The sequence below is a fragment of the Stigmatopora nigra genome, chromosome 11, assembly GCF_051989575.1.
Source record: "Stigmatopora nigra isolate UIUO_SnigA chromosome 11, RoL_Snig_1.1, whole genome shotgun sequence".
Lineage (NCBI taxonomy): Eukaryota > Metazoa > Chordata > Actinopteri > Syngnathiformes > Syngnathidae > Stigmatopora > Stigmatopora nigra.
The window spans coordinates 3,195,573-3,212,911 of NC_135518.1; the positions used below are offsets into that span (position 1 = coordinate 3,195,573).

At 40.0% G+C, this 17,339-nt stretch overlaps 1 protein-coding gene across 1 annotated transcript; it reads right to left on the minus strand.

The window, feature by feature from the left end:
• Positions 1 to 455: 455 nt before the first annotated feature.
• On the minus strand, positions 456 to 15,181 carry LOC144204668 (inhibin beta B chain-like). The gene is made up of 2 exons (XM_077728772.1): positions 14,451 to 15,181; positions 456 to 2,787 (listed from the first exon to the last, which is right to left on the minus strand). The coding sequence occupies exons 1-2, from the start codon at positions 14,848 to 14,850 to the stop codon at positions 1,964 to 1,966; spliced, it is 1,224 nt and encodes a 407-aa protein (XP_077584898.1). The 5' UTR covers positions 14,851 to 15,181; the 3' UTR covers positions 456 to 1,963.
• Between the last annotated feature and the right edge of the window lie 2,158 nt (positions 15,182 to 17,339).

The window sequence follows — 17,339 nt, forward strand, 5'->3', positions numbered from 1 at the left end:
CTGACTGTGCTCAGCAGCCGATTCTATTAGCTACATCTAAAACATTTATCTTGGTTGATTGGGAAACTCTTTATTTTGATGACAACAAAAAACATAATGAATAATATACCTGTCGTTAGGTGTCGGTAAAAACAGATTAACATGTGATTTTTGCCATTATAAAGGTATGGCTAATTATATACTTGTGACTCTGTAATCTTTAATCATACTTGTAATTGCTCTTCTATGTAATAAGGGGTTATTAATCAGATGGCGGCATGCCGTGTGTTAAAACTGTTATTGACACAAGATGAAGGGCAAGTCATGTTTTTGAGTTGTAGCTCCCAACTTTTGCAGCCACACCTTTTAAATTGCAGTTAGGATAAACCCAAAAACACCGCCAGGCTCTGACACATTTAACTGCAAGACCAACCCATTTTCTTATGAAAGCAAAAAAAAAAAAGAGGCAAAAGTCATTGTACAGTTACAAAATATTTAAGAAAACATTTTATTTTACAGAAACTGTACAGACATCATTTATTTGGCTAGATATAATTCTTACACAACAACTAAAATAGTGTTTTATTAAATAGAAAACAGAAACAAAAATAGAATTAAAGATCAAAAGTGTTGCGTATTGAGAAAGAGAATCATATATTGTACCCTGATACAAGTAGGCCTTTTGCAAATGATCAAAACAGTATCGTACGCTCGCTGACCATATGCCCTCTTGGTACTAAAATGATGGCCTCTTTGGTTCCATTAGTTATGTAAAATATCTCTGACACAAAATTATGTTTCTTTTCTTACTTTAAAAATAACTTTTCAATGGCAGTTTTTATTTCACTAATCCTGCAACTTTTCAGTGCAAACATCACAACAATCATTCGCTTTAGAAAGGATGCGAAAGATTACATTTCAAGTATTGATTAAGGACCGAAGAGGGGAAAATTGTGAAAAGCAAACACGAGATACAATAAAATTCTTCAGCAAAAGAGCATTCAGTCTAACAGGACACGTAGTAGGAGTATAGTTTACTATACATTGCATAGCTCATGTGGCACTTATTTAGTGATATGACAGGACACTCAGTACCCCTTGGAAGGCAATTCTTTATACAAGTGCTAATCAAGGTGTGCATTTTTGTTCCTCCAAGTGCTGCGCTGCACTGTGGCCACTCACCGAAACTAGTGTCTCTGTGTCCACGTGCCCGCTTCTACAAAGCCTTAATGGGCAGAACGAAACCAGTCCCAATCAATCCCAGCGCACAAGTAAGGCGCACTTCTGAGATGTGCCTAGTCTGGATCATCTCAAGGTTACAGGGACTGCAGCTCTCTGGCTAGGCAGGAATATGAGGTTCAAGGCCATTGCAGTGCAGAGGGAATAATCCTGTGAGGCGTTAAGCGCTGCTGGTCTAATTCCACCAGAGGACAGTCAGACTAGGTCTACTGTCAGTGTTCTAGTGAAGTGCTTGTGTTCGGAATTGTGTAAGATGATGAATTGTCAGTGCTTTTAAAAAAACAAGTCCGCCGTGTGCTCAAAGTACTGTACTTAGGGGCCCGAGGAACAGATTGGGGAGTATGGGGTAAAAGCCAATCATGTCATTGGCCCATCGTGTGTCACGTTCCTTAAATGTTTCTTATCTTCTTTCAATTGGCGGCGCTAGCCCATTTCAATGAACTAAAATTGGGCAAAGAGAGCAAAGTACCATTTGGTGATCTTCATTCCCTTCTCTTCCCAGCGCTGTCAAGTTGAAACTCTGACAGCAAACATATCACTCAGTCTGATAAATACATACACTCATATGAACATGTGCAAGCAAACTTTCGCACATTTCTTTACTAGATTATATACTACAGTGTGTCTTGCCTGCACTTACAGTAGTAATGGATTTCTTGTACAGTATATCTATACTGTACAAACGGTTATGTTTGTACTGAAGGCCTTTCCGATTGCTCCAAGAGACTCAAAGACCAATGTGGACTCAAGCGCAGCCACACTCCTCCACAATCATGTTGGGCACGTCTCTCTTGACAATGTTGTACTCGTCATCGAAGTAAAGCATAGACATAGTACTCAGTTTGGTGGGAATGCAGCAGGAGTTGACTGAACCTGGGCTGATTCCCCTCATACGGTACTGGTTGACTACTGCGGTATGGAAGGAAGAGACTGATCCCGGCACGCCAGCCATATAAGCTGGACAATTGCCCTCACAGTAGTTGCCGTAATAGCCTGCAGGCGCAATGATCCAATCATTCCAGTCAATAAGACGAAAGTCAATGTAAAACTGCTGCCGGCAGCATAGACCCCCACTGGTGCCGTCGCACTCCAGTCCCCGCTTGCGAATGCGGTGCTTTCCGTCCGCTTGTCTGACACGAACCACCAGGAATGGCCGGTGAGATGGATCACCTGGGTCTACTAACACTGGAGCCACTCCATCCATCTCACATCCATCACAGTGGACCTCCAGCTCCTGTCGTCGGCTACCTTTGCCGAACACTGCTCGCACTGCTTCTAAGAGTGGGAAAGTGTGCCAGCCACTACGTTTCAGCTCAACACGTTTTTCCACCAAGGCCCAGCGCCCCGGGATCCCTCCACCACCTCCTCCAGGCACTCCTTCTACACTGCTCAGGGCTCCAGCTTCTTGGTAGTGGATCTTGACAGTCACCTTCCTTCGTAGACCTTTTTCAGGACCAGGTGGCAACACCCGCAGGTAGAGCCATAAGTTTGCCTGTGACACATACAGGTTCTGGTTCCCTTCATTGGAGATCAGGAAGAAAATGCTGGACTTTGAGGAGGTGTTTTCATCTGTGGGAACATAGGAATAAGAAACATCAGTTATGAGAAATCATGATATTTATGAAAACATTACTGTATTTATTCGAGTGTAACGTGCAACATTTTGTACCAAAAAACTGAAGCAAAGTTCGGGTGCGCATTATTAACAAAGACTTCGCTTTTATGACCAAATCTTGATGAAAAAGTGCACGTCGACGGGGAAAACGTCCCCTACGCAGCCGTTATAATGAGAGATGTAAAAACCTGTCTTTGTCCGCCAGATGGCGATAATCTACCTTCTTTTACAAAATCCAGCCCTCTCCAAATAACCTTCGGCAAATCTATAGGGTAAAAAATGGAAAAATTTAATACAAGTTGCTCCAAGGAAACCTTAGCCAGGAATCTGCTCACACAAGTCCACCCAAGGAGCGTTATCCTCGCTCAAGAAGAATGGAATCAATTGTTTGGTGAATTTGATGATGATGAATCAGACTTTGAACATTTTTAAATATCATGATCAGGACAGGAATTAGACTTTAAGGGTTTTAAATTCGAAATTTAATTTGAAAAATTGTGTTCATATTGGTTGTACTTTCTTTTAGCAGGTTTCCCAACCATTTGTTGTAAATAAATGTTTTGTCAAGGGCACATTTGCCAGTAACCAGTACAGTAATTTTTTTTAGACCAAATCAGTGCGCGTTAATAATTACGATATATATATTTTTATATATATGTATACATCTCGAAAATCAAGTCCTGTGGTGTGAGATAATAGTATTGTGACACATCTTCCTAACAAGTTAAAACCAAATACAGTATTCACATCAGCTAGTAACCCAAGACAGAGTGAGATGTCGACAATGACCTGTCAGCTGGCAATACGTCATGTGTTACCTGAAAGCGGGGAGAAAGAAGTTGCAACATTTGCCGGTGAGCAAGTAGTTGGCTTTAAAAGTATGCTTAGAGAACTTCGTAACCGAGGCGAGGCGTTCTTAAACATTGAAAATGTGTAAACTCCATTGGAAGGTAACAAAGGAGGTCCTGATTTCACATTGTTTAACATATGACATGGTGTTTCGTCAAAAAGTTGATTGGTCTGAACGTTGTCTAACTCAGATTGGGATTATCAACTTGAGTTTGACAACATTCAGACCAATCAACTTTTTAACGAAACACCATGTGATATGTTAAACAATATGCATTAAAAAAATTCTCTTTGGAGTTTGTGTGACTTTTCAGTGATTTTTCATTACTCACGTCCCATTGTTAAAAAGCATTACAGGATCTTAAACTTCTCTGAACTTCTCTGAAGTTCTCTGATTGATGATTTGTCTTAGCAGTGATGTACATACGAGCCTTTAGTTCCGCTGGACTGAAAGTGTTTATTCATTGTTGTATATGTTTATTTTTGTGTGATCAGTGAAGGGTTAGATTTTTTTAATTATTATTCCTTATTCCTTATTTTCATGGAGGCATTCATCTTGCACAAACATATCTAATTTGAAGTGTGAGGGCAACGTGTCACAGACATTACTCATATTGCACTATGACACCTTATCACTTGGCGCTGTTTAGAGAAGAAAATGTGGTCCATTCCAGATGCTTTTGTGGCAATTTTTCAGGAGTTATGCGAATAAACATTTTTTTAACCTGCACAATCAAGGAGCAAAAGTCTGCCTTAATAAGCCATAGCACGTTCAGGTTGGTTGTTTGTTTCGTCAAACCGCGGTGACATTTCATCTGAATAGATCTAATGAGTATGGATGAGCAGTGGTAGTGTAGAGGCATCGGATACAAATCTAATTTATATCCACAAATGAAAAAGGCCTAAGTTGAATTTTTATTTTGACTGTTGGTGCTACCGGAAATTGTCCGATACATGTCGCATATACAGTAATCCCCCAAATATCGCGGTTAATGTAGACCAGGCATGGCCACGATAATCGAAAAATCCCGAGGTATGGTCACCCCTATTATAACTTCTTTTTTTCAGTCCTAGTAGCAAGAATGGCTTCCGCTTACGGGTTTCAGCATGGCTTTTTACATTTTTATTAACTTTTTTTAAAATAATTAATAATGGAACAAAATCGCAAAGTAGTGAATTCGCGATAATTGAAGACGGGACAATCGAGGAATTACTGTAAGTGAAAAAATCTGAGTTGTCTTGGGTTGTGAACAGTAAATTTGCCAAAGTAAATGATCAATGAGATCTCATCATTTTTTTTCCCAAATAGACACATGTTCAACCAGGGTTGGGCAAACTATTCCACAAAGGGCCACAGTGGGTGCAAGTTTTTATTCCAACAGATAAAGAGGACACCTTTTCACCAATCTGGTGTCCTACAAGTGCAGTGGATTGCAGTCAGATGCTTCTTGTCTCATTGCTCAAAGTGTCTGTGCAGGATCGGTTGGAACAGAAACCTGCATCCACAATGGCCCTGGAGGACCGGTTTGCCCACCCATGTGTTAGAATTGGTTATATTAAACACAGATACACATAAATAATACACACCCATAAACACTTATAAACCTCTTAATTCAGGTACACTTTCAGGTAGTGACATGTAATTTACCACCCGTGTGTTTGGAAGCTTGTGAATTGAAGCTGGCAATGACAGTGAAAACTCAATTATCTTAACAGCAGAAGTATACCGATATTTTTAATGAAGCTATCAGAATAATCTGAACCTCGAGGATTCAACCATAGAGGACTACAGTGAGGTAAGCTTTCCTGATGAAAAGTTTATCTCTGCCCAACAACTGGCTGTGCATTGGTTAGACGAAAACCTGAAGAGTCCAAAAACCAGGGTGTTTCATAGCTGAAAATGGGCAAAATAAAAGCTGTCATTAAAAATCAGCGTTATTTCACATAATATTGATTTCTCTAGCAGGCAAAAAAAATCATCATTATTATTTACTCAACCGTACCACGCATTCTCGTAAGTATTGAGGGAGTTGCTGCACCTTATCCCAGCTGCCATTGGCAGACTACACCCAAGACTGATCGGCAGTCAGCCATAGGTCACCCGGAGACAGACAACTACTCTACTTATTCGAGTATAACACGCAAAAAAAATTGTACCAAAAACTGAAGCAAAGTTCGGGTGCACGTTATACACAAATCCTGGTGAAACACTGACCTCTGCCAGTGGAAAAGTCCCATCCACAGCCGTTATGTATAATGAGAGATGTAGAACACATCTTTGACTGTCAAATGGCGATAATCTAACTTCTTTTTCAAAAGACAGCCCTCTCCAAATATCCTTTGTCAAGTTTATAGGGTAACAGGGTTGTAATTTTTTAAAAAAAGTTGCTCCAGGCAAACGAGTTCGCCCAGGGACTGCTATCCTTGCTCATGAAGAATGGAATCATTTGCTTGGTGAATATGATCATGATCAATCGGACTTCAAAAAATAAATATTATGATGATGAATTAAACTTTTAATATTCAAAATAGTAAATTCCATTTGAAAATTGTGTTCATATTGGTAGTATTTTATTTTACCAGGCATCCATACCATATGTTGTGAATAAATGTTTTGTCATGGCGGGATGTGTTCAGCATTTGCTAGTTACGACTACTGGTGCAATCTTTGGTGTGAGCTGAGAAAAACTAAAAAAAAAATGTAAACCAATTTTTAGTCAGAAATTATGGGTGCACATGATACACTGGTGCGCGTTATACTCCAATAAATACGGTCTTCGTAATCACAATCATAACGCCACTGAATAGGAATTGCTTGGAATAGGTTGCTTGCCCGCACCAAAGCCAGACGAGTCCACCACTACACCATCAGGTGTCCATTAGCATTATCAAACGATTAAAAAAATTGTGTCGGTAATAATCCCGGCTGTAATTTTCTACCGCGTGCATACGCATTTTAAACAATGCAAAATATTTAAAAAATGTACAAGTGACAGCAAGTTTGACAAAAATATATGACATGCTTTTTTTTTTTGTTGAGCAAATGTAAAGTTTACATTTAGCGGATTACCCCAAAATTACCCCGAGAACATCTGCAATTCTTCTGTATCACAACTACAAACGCGTCTCAGGACAATCTCTACCGGTTGTGCCTAATTAGACAGAGGAAATCACGAGAATGCGCAAAATCTGGCACAATCGGACAATAATCTGTGAGGTTTAGCACAGAAGCGTGCAAGGTTAAAGTAACATACATCCCACCATGACTACTTTGTCAGCCAGGGTGAATAAACAATAGTTACGAGCAATTTTTGTTGTTCTTGTTTTATTATGAAATAAAGTGTACATTTTATTAATCGTATGGATTTATGTTTTTTTGCATGAAGACATGACAAGCTCAAAGTAAATAAATATTTAATCTGTTCATGAAAATGGAAAGTATGGACAGACTTTACTATCCTCATTGACAACAGTGCTTTTTCAAAAGGAATGTTTTATTTTGTATCGGTGCTAAACTTCCTTTCCAGCTCATATGTATTGTGTCAAATTCATGTGGTCAGGCTGTTCTGGTATAAAGTTAAAAAAAGGATCCCACACAACAAATGGGAAACAGTGGTTAACATGTCCGCAAGAGATATCTGAGATCATGGGATCAATCCTCGGTTGGTTCCAAAATTCCTGTTTGGAATGCTCCAGCACCCCTTTCACCCTGGTGAGGATGAATGGAACGGATAATGAATGAATGTTCAACAAATGAAGATGTCTGCAGTTACTCTCACATATTTCAGTTTCGACAACGAGATGACTTTCAAATGATGCCAATTATGAAAAATGGGGTTGGCAATATTCATTTATTCATTTATTTTCTGAACTGCTTTATCCACATTAGAGTTGTGGGGAGTGCTGGAGCCTATCCCAGCCAACTTCAAGCCAGAGGCAGAGGACACCCCAAATCGGTGGCCAGCCAATCGCAGGGCACAAGTAGATGGACAACCATGCACACTCACATCAATACCTAGGGGCAATTGGTATGGTCTGAACAATCTACAATACATGTTACGGGAGGAAACCAGAACACCTAGAAAAAAAACAATACAGGCGAGAACATCCAAACTCCACACAGGTGGACTAACCTGGATTTGCACCCAGGACCCCAGACCTGTGAAGCCGACACACTAACCACTCAAGCTGCTGGGCTGACTCGGTTAACAATATTTTCATCTATATATATTTTTGATGATGACATGTTGATGGAGTGATGTCATTTTTGATTAAAATCAAGGCTTTCGATGGAATATAATTGGCAGAACAGGAAAATGGCGTAGATTTCTCAGATATTTCACATTTATACATGTATTGTTAATTTTGAAATAGTTTGCCTCATTTATTTAGGAGTAAAGATGTGCCACAATTCAATGGATGGCCCGGCAGGCGAGTGGTTAGCCCATCTGCCTCTCGGTGCCGGGGGTGGGGGTTTGATTCCAGGTTTGGTTCTCGCTGAGTGGGGTTTGCATGTTCTTCCTGGGCTTGGTTGAGTTTCCTTTGATTGGTTTCTTCCCGTCTATGCGTTTCCTTGTGCCCTGCGATTGGCTAACCTACGATTCAAGGTATCCCCCGCCTCTGACCCGAAGTCAGCTGGGATAGGCTACAGCACCCCCCGCGACGCTAGTCAGGATAAAGCGCTTTAGAAAATGAATGAAGGTGGTTTAATAGGATATATTAGCGATTACATTTGTTAATTTTTGGGGGAGATTAATAATGCACATCGGCAACAATTTGTAAGACAAACTATAAAATTTGTTATTGGGCCTTGCTTTATATGATCTCTTTTGCTATTTTGACCATTTACAATTTTATGCAAATAAATGCAATACGTATTAATATTTGTTCCACTAAATGTAGGAGAAATATGCCAATTTTAGATTGGTCTTGTCCCAATCTCAGCATTGAATATTCTGTGTGTTCTTTGCAGTAACAACAACAACAACACCTCATCATCCGTCAATACGTCATTTATTTTCAACATCCATTGCTTATCATGTGTTTCCTGTCCAAGTCACAGTAAATAATGAGTCCTGCATTCTTCTGCAAATTCCTGCCAGCGAATGAGCTTCCGGTTCAGGCGGTCTACCAACGTGGGTTGACCTTGCAGTGACGGGAGCTGATAAAAGCTTCCTTAATCTTCATCGTAGCCAGGTATGTTAGGTGTAAAATTATTCCTATTAGTGTAGATGTAGCCTAAGTGAAAAGGTGTTAAGATGGTGGACACATTGAAACCCTTGAGAAGTTCATTGAGTTTACTGTTAGCACCCCACTGGACCCCACCCAATCGCTCCTCCTACCAGTGCAAGTACCCTAAGAGTGACAGCACAAAGCCCCCTGTGAGGCACTGGGAGACAGCCACGCAGCAGCCCGGCATTGAAACACGTGGCTTTCTTGAAAAATGCATGATGGGGGGGAATAAAAGCCATTTACATGACACTGGCCACTTTCTAAACGGGTACAAAGAACAGATTCCAGTCTAAATGTGATGGTGGGTTTAGCGTAGGGGGAAAAAATGGTGCCACTGAGAGCTCAATTATGTCTTCTTATTTGCCCAAAGGCTTCCTGAAAGGTTTCTATTTCAGGAAACTTGGCACCAGTTTTCAAACAGAGCAGTGCCCTAAATGTGGCTGAATTACTTTGTTTGCAGACTGATTAGTGTTTGTCAATGTCAACATGTGGCCACCAAAGATGGACCCTCTAAAAGGTGCGTCACGCCTCTTCCTCCTGTAAACCACGGCTTTACATTCACATACAGACTTGTTCAGACCAGCTTACCTTTCTGTAAGTTAGCTCGCGCATTTGGGATGCACACATCCATGAACAGAACCACCCCAATGCTAAGCAACACATTAAATATCAGGCCTCCCAATACGGTTAGCCATCAAGAGCGCAGTGACTACATGCTGACATAAAGGACTCCGTTTAACTACAGCTTTTATTTGTGACGACTGTAAAAGCCCCTCAGAGTTACATTCAACTAACCTCCCCTTCTTGCCTCAACAGCTCCAAGCTTTAGAAAGTCTTAAAACTGGGCCTTTCAAAGAAACAATAATACAGTGACAGTATGATTTACAGGCACGTACAGTTGTACATTCAGTATATATATGTTAGGTTGAGGTTTCTAAGAAATGATCTGGAATGAAAGTGGTTTGATTCACCTTATCTAGTACTGGGTGGTTTTCCCTTCAATAATTTAATTAAAATAATACTTATCCGAAATAAGTACAGGGCTGAGCCCAAATTGCAAGGAACATAAATATTTTTATTTTACAAAGTTTTGCCCAAATTGCAAGGAACATAAATATTTTTATTTTACAAAGTTTTGCCCGAATTGCAAGGAAAATAAATATTTTCATTTTATAAAGTTTTGCCCAAATTGCAAGGAACATAAATATTTTTATTTTACCAAGTTTTGCCCAAATTGCAAGGAACATAAATATTTTTATTTTAAAAAGTTTTGCCCAAATTGCAAGGAACATAATTTTTTTTATTTTACAAAGTTTTGCCCAAATTACAAGGAACATAAATATTTTTATTTTACAAAGTTTTGCCCAAAATGCAAGGAACATAAATATTTTTATTTTACCAAGTTTTGCCCAAATTGCAAGGAACATAAATATTTTTATTTTACAAAGTTTTCCAAATGCAAAAAAACTGGTGACTGATAGTCTGTTATGAACAAAAAAAAAAGAAAAATGTAAAATATCTTTCAACTCTATCAAAAACGTTCGCTGTCCAAAAATGATAAATCAAGCTGTATCACATTACGTACAGATTATAGTATGAAATGAACAAAATATTAATAAGTTATAGTACTTAATTTATTTTGTGATATAGATTTCGATATAGATTATTCCAGTCTTTAATGCATGGCACGAACCTACAAAGCAAATTATTATCTTTTTTTTTCTTTTCTTTTCGTTTTACCTCTCACTAATGGTCCCTTTGAGGATTTTTCTTTTCATCCATTATCTCTGACTGTTTTGAACTGGCCCTGACACGTCTTGCCTGACCCAGCAGAGAGGTTGCTAGTTAATATCAGCAGTTAAGACACCTGGGTGGGCTTGTGTGGATAATGGGCTGCTGCTGTAGCTTGTCCTCACCTGCAGAGGGGAAGGGGCCGTGGTAGCAGGCAAGCTGGCAGAGAAGCAACTCATTACTCAAAAGGCCGCATGTTACGAAAAAGATGAGGGTGTGGACGCGGTGAAGTAGTTCATAACACGAGCCAAGACGTGTGCGTATATTGCTGCCATTGTCCAAACATGATTCTTCAACACCCGTGAGCGACGAAGCATTGAAAGTGATGATGAGGATGGATCATGGGCCACTTTTGGATGTTTTGAAAATGTTACTGGAACTATTCCCTTGGCCAGTGGTGTCAAACATACGGATTGGACTCCCTCGTGTAATGTCTCTACAAGCACCGGGGCAGAGCGTTGCATTTTTTTAATGTTTTTTTTCTCTCCCGTTATTCAGTGCAGAATGGCGGAGCTTGTTTGCTAATACGAGAGGAGTACATACTACTCATTTGTAAGTGGTCGTGCATTATCCTATTGTGAAGACATTTGTGTGTATCATTTTCGGAATATTTGGAAGGGAAGACAAAAGCAAACAACGCTCGATAGGTCGCTGCTGAAAGAACAGGGTGGAGGCGGGGCAAATAGAGCCAACCCGGGAGAAGAAAGGTATAAAAACTTAAAGGAAAATTTGAATTAAGTTTAGTGTATGGTTAGAATAAATGTATTTTGAGTGTGTCTGTATCGTAATCCAAGTTCATTTAAATGTGTTTGTTATGTTACAAGCGCATTGCCGTCTCTCTTTATCTGTCTCTCCCTCAATCTGTCCCTCTCTCTCTCCCTTCGTAACCATCATAACCACTAGTTATTTGTTACTCTGTAAATACACGGTGAATTAGAACAAATATAAATGTTTTTCCATTCCAATATCCTGCTTTTTGTGATTTTCCAGAGGGTTGGAACTAATTAAATTGTTTTTAGTTAGTTTCTATGGGTAACGTTGATTTGAGATACCAGTAAATCGACATACGAACTCAGTCCCGGATCCCATTAAGCCCGTATCTCAAGGTACCACTGTAAATACTTTCATTTTTTTCTCCCCAGGCATTGTAAAACTACAATTTACTGAGTTCTGTGAGTAAATGCACGCACTATTGCTTTTTGCTAAATTTTTCACAATCATATTCGATCATTCGCGCCCTGCGTAGTCAAAACTGCTCCATTAATGGCAGCCAATGAGTTAACAAGGAACCTTGAAATGTACCAAAACCAACAAAAGGTAACCTGGAAATGGCCAATAATCAACAGAAAGCTCTGAATTGCACATTAATTTATAGGAAATGATCCAAAATTGAGAGGAGGGGACCTGTAAGTACACCAAATTGACAAGAAAGTGACGTAAAATGTACTCATTTCCAGCCATTGATGATAGAAGTCCAACTCAAAATGGATGAGAAATCTCAGCGCCATCAATGGCGGCCATTCGGTTACCTTTTTTGGCCAAAAATAAACTACTTTGGCCCACATGAGACCTACTTGGCATGAATGTGGCCTGTGAAACAAACTGAATTTGCAGTTGGGATTTGTATCACAGGTCATGCGTCACGTATTCGATTATTTCATATCCAGTGAAAAGATGACATATAGAATGCATATCATACTAGTTTTGCAGCAAAAATACACACAACCCTAAAAGAAATAAAAGCTTTTGTTCACTTTTACGAACCAAACCCAACTAATTTCTTCACCTACAACAGCAAACTGACAGACTTCTAACCTTTCTTGAATGATACCTCTTCAACTAATGAAGTGATAGATTTACACTAAGTGCCATCACACCACAAAAATAAAACATTTTCAGCATCATTCCCACTATTCCTTTTGTGGATCGTTATATTCTATGTCTCAACCAGTGTTGTTTAAAACTAAAAAAAAGCAACGACAATCGAGCTCTTCTCATGCAAGTTTGCCTGGCTTTTGAGAGACCTTTCTTCTGAGCCCTGCCCCAGCTGGCAAAATGTGGTCTGTGGGTCTTGAGCCAGCTGGCCAGGAGGCAAACAGGGACTGGGGAGAAAGGACCCAAGCCAGCTCCATCGTTCAACACAGCACAAATGGTCAGAGGTGTGAGAAAGAATAGAGCTAAACAGAAAAAAACTGAAATAGAAGATGCCGCAAAGGAGGCTAGTGGACATTTGGAATGACAAACACAAATATTGAGTGCACACACACATGATCCCTCCTGGTCTCTGCCGCTAGAATCACCACGACAACATCCAACCGCCCACTTACAATTGGCAAATGTCATAAGCATTGCCATCCACACGGCCTTTTGTATTCTGAGTTTTCTTACCTTATTGTTGACACATAGTTCATCGGGAACACAGAGTGTGTTTATCATAATTGCCTGGTTTTTATCACTTTGCTATGTGATTGCTCAGATCATTCTCACTCCATGACAGCAACCCATTCAGGCAAAATTGTAACAGCTGTAAGCATGCTTAGTGTGCCTGTCTTTACACTATTGTTGTTGTTATTGTCACATTTACTTTCTCATTCAAATGTGTTAAAAGTGCTAACTATAAAGTGTAGGTTGTAGAGGTGAATGGACTGATGTATGTAGGAATGATGGATGGGCGGATGGATGGGTGGACAGGTGGATGGATGAATGGAAGGCTGGATGCATGGGTGGATGGATGAATGGACAGGTGGTTGGATGGATGAATGGACGGGTAGGTGGATGGATGGATGGATGAATGAATGAAAAAATGAATGAATGAATGAAAAGATGAATGGATGAATGGATAAATGAATGGATGAATGAATAGATGAATGAATGGATGAATGAATGAATGGATGAATGAATGGATGAGTGGATGGGTAGACGGATGAATGGATGGATGCATGGGTGGACCGGTTGATGGATGGATGGATGAATGAATGAACGAAACAAACGAATGAATGAAACAAACGAATGAACGAAACAAACGAATGAATGGATGTATGGGTAGACGGGTGGATGGATGAATGGATGTGTGGATGGATGGTTGAACAGGTAGATGAATGAATGAATGAATGGGTGAAAGAATGGATAAATGCATGGGTGGATGCATTGATGGACGGATGGATGGAGGATGGATGGGGGATGGGTGGGTGGGTGGATGGATGAACGGATGAAAGGATGATGGATGAATGGGTGTATGCATGGATGGATGGGTGGAAAGGTGGATGAAGGAATGAATGAATGATGCAGGGATGGATGGATGATGCATGGATGAATGGATGAATGGACGGATGGATGGGTGGATGGATGAATGGACGGATGGATAGGAAAGTAGAGAAAACCATGGATTTACAGGGTGAAAATGCCAATTCCACACGGCCATAAAAATGTTGGATGAATGGTTGGATGCATGGGTAGAAAAAGAAGAGAAACGGTGCATACAGGGTGATCATGCAAATTCCACACGTACTTGTGATCAACTTTTCTTTTAAATCTCAACAGTTTGAAAATTATATTTTTGGAGGGAACATTTTTCTAAATGCAAATTGAAATGCCATACCGCGCAGTTCGATTTCCACCACATTACAAACAAATAAAAAAAGAGTGTTAATGGAAATGGAAAGATGCATTTCTTGCACTGCCAATTGTCGTCAAAAAAATCCAGGGTTGCTGGTCTTGAACAATGTGTTAGAAATTAGAAACCTACCATTTTCTGCGAAGCTGATAATTTCCGAGGTCTCCGTGTGGACTTCGTTGTTTAGGGACGCGTGTCCATCAAAATTGGGGATCTCCACTCGTCCGTCTTCTCGCACTTTGCCGGCGTGGAGCCTCCGCAGCGCTGTCACCATCGATGCTTTCGGGATGGGATGAGTGATGTTGGGTCGCTCCCTCATCTGCAATCTGTTCAAAATGTGTCTCTTGACCGCCTCCAAGAAGTCCACGTTGACTCGCTCGGACTGATCCGGTGCCTTGAAGCCGCACGACGCGCAAGACTCGCCGGGCGAGTTTTTATTCTCCGGTACCGAGTTGCTGTGCACCGAGAACGCGCACACCATTAGCAGCCCCACGGTGAATAAAGTCATTTTTACAAGTGACAACATTAACATCCAGTAAGATGACCAGGACACTTATTTTTAAAGTATAAATCCAGCCTCTGACAAGGGCAAAAGTCACTGAAATAGTTCCAACAGTCTTGCTTTTTGCTGGCAAGCAAAAATAAATGCTTAGTCAAGAAGAATGATCAAGCCAAAAGGCAAGTAAAGTCTTTCTACCTGGCCACTTGTTTGGACTCCGTTCATTACAATTCAAACGCATGGAAAATCCTCCTCTTCTCCCCGAGTCTTAAAGGGAATTAAGGCTCGGTAGCCCCCCGAATTGTGCGCTTGTGCCGTGTCGACGTCCGTTTCTGGAGATGACCTGCAAGATGTTACGGGGTAAAAACCCTTTCCCACTCTGCAATCACCGCAAGGGCTCCGAAATTCAAATTTCTCTCTCTCTCTCTTTCTCTCTCTCTATCTCTCTCCCTCTCTCTCCCCCTTTCTCTATATCTCTCTCTCCCTCTCTCTCTCTCTTTTTGTAGAGTCAGAACCACGTGGGGATTTCCACCAACTAAACGCAAGGGATTAGCAGACTACTATGTTTCAGAACTACTAGCTTTTATATACATATAGTTTGTCTATTCACAGAACTTTTCCCCCTTTATATTGCCTTTATTAAATTCAAAAAGGCAGGTCATGATACTATTCATTTATAGCCCCGTTAAATTAAGACCTAATATTTCAATGAAACCACTTTAAAATCAACTTAAGTACATCATACTTAGCACAAGGTTTATTTTGGGTGTTATTACACTGTGTTCACCACAACGCAGAAACATTTAACTTTTAGTCCTCCGACTTGTTGCTCATATATTTCTGGTCAGTCAGCGACCTCTATCGTCCATAAATTGTCATTACGCGTTTCTTAAACTACACAAAGCTGAAAAGTTAGTTGGAAAAATAGCTAGAATTTACCTTCGGATCTAATCAAGGGAGTGTGACAAAAATAATTCTGACAAATAAATCTAAAAAAAACAACAATTAGAATGAAATTGCATTCATTGAAAGCATTGTGTGAGGGTTAATCTTCAAGTATTAGTTAAATTACCCCTGATATTTCAACAGAAACTAAGGAGACAGGTTTCCTTTCTGGAAATACTTACAACCCTGTTCTCTAAAACTGAGATCTTCCCATAGTAAATCCATTCAAAATAGAGTGAAATTATATTGTCACCATACATTGTATGGTGACAATATAATTTCACTCTATTTTGAATAGTTCTATATGCAGTTGTTCCTCGACTTACAAAATTAATTGGTTCCAGAACTTTTTTTGTAAATTGAAAATTTTGATAGATGAGCAGTACTTTACATATAAATACTCTCATTTGTTCCACGGTCCCTACAAAAAGGACCAACTATTAAAACCCTTAAAATTCATCGAACTGTCCCAATTTTATAAGAAAAGTGTGCAGACACAAAAATGAGAACATGATCACAAAGTTATTTAATCAGCCATACAATGAATAAATATAAAAAAAACAATTTGTGTTGAAGTGCATGTCCACAAATGTGAGGAAGCTAACATTAGTTTAAGCAGACAACGGCAGTCAAAGAAACATGGAGGGATGTTGTAAGACAGCCAATGAGAGCCCAATAGAATGCAAGGAAATTGTTAAGAAAGAAGCAGTGCATCCACAAAAAAATCCACAAGAAAATAATGGATATAGGAAATGTATTGATGTTTTTGTAACTTGGATCTAATTTGCATCTCAAAAGGTTTTGTAACCTGAAAAATTCGGAACTAGGGGCATTTGTAAGTAGAGGTATGGCTGTACAATGTAAAATTTGAACATTTTTATTATAGAAATAAATCAAGTAACCGCTTGATGGTGTAGTGGTCCACTCGTCTGACTTCTTCGGCGCAGCCAGGTTGCTGTTTGATTGTGAGTGTGGAGTCGTCCTTCTCTTTGTGTGTCCTATGGCTGATCGGTGACCAGTCTAAGGTGTAGTCTGCATTTTTCCCAGTCAGCTGCATTAGGCTCCAGCAACCCCCTGCAACCTTTATGATGATGCGAGGTATGGAAGATGAATTGAAAAATATGAATTGTAACCCTGACCCTTGACAATTACTCTATGGGATTGTTTTTGGACTCCAATTTGAAAACAACAGTGTAGAGAATAATGCATAATTTTGATAAATTAATTATTAATTTTAAAACTGGGTTATTTTGGCTCAGATGCAGCCACGCCCCACTCCTGTTTGTCCAGTCTTGTGTCTCAGCCAACAACATAAATGAGGAGCTGCTCGTTAAACCAAGGGCTTTGTTGTTGTTGCGACTGCCGTGCTCCACTTTGTGGGGCCCTTTATTGGTAGAGAGGTAGAGGGGTAGAGAGGTAGAGGGGTAGAGAGGTAGGGAGGGTGAGAGGTAGGGAGGGTGAGAGGTAGAGAGAGAGAGAAAGAGAACAGCACCAATGCAAATTTAATGCCGTTGCCTTTCCGCTACGCATTTCTTAATAATAATAGGGGTAGAAAAGATCATTTTTACTTTGTAATG

Bases quoted from the DNA above. Each gene is read 5' to 3' on its own strand.
- LOC144204668 (XM_077728772.1), bottom strand. From the start codon at position 14,850: ATGTTAATGTTGTCACTTGTAAAAATGACTTTATTCACCGTGGGGCTG. The intron at 2,788-14,450 runs GTAGGTTTCTAA...ATGTTCCCACAG, and splicing joins TATCAGCTTCGCAGAAAATG to ATGAAAACACCTCCTCAAAG.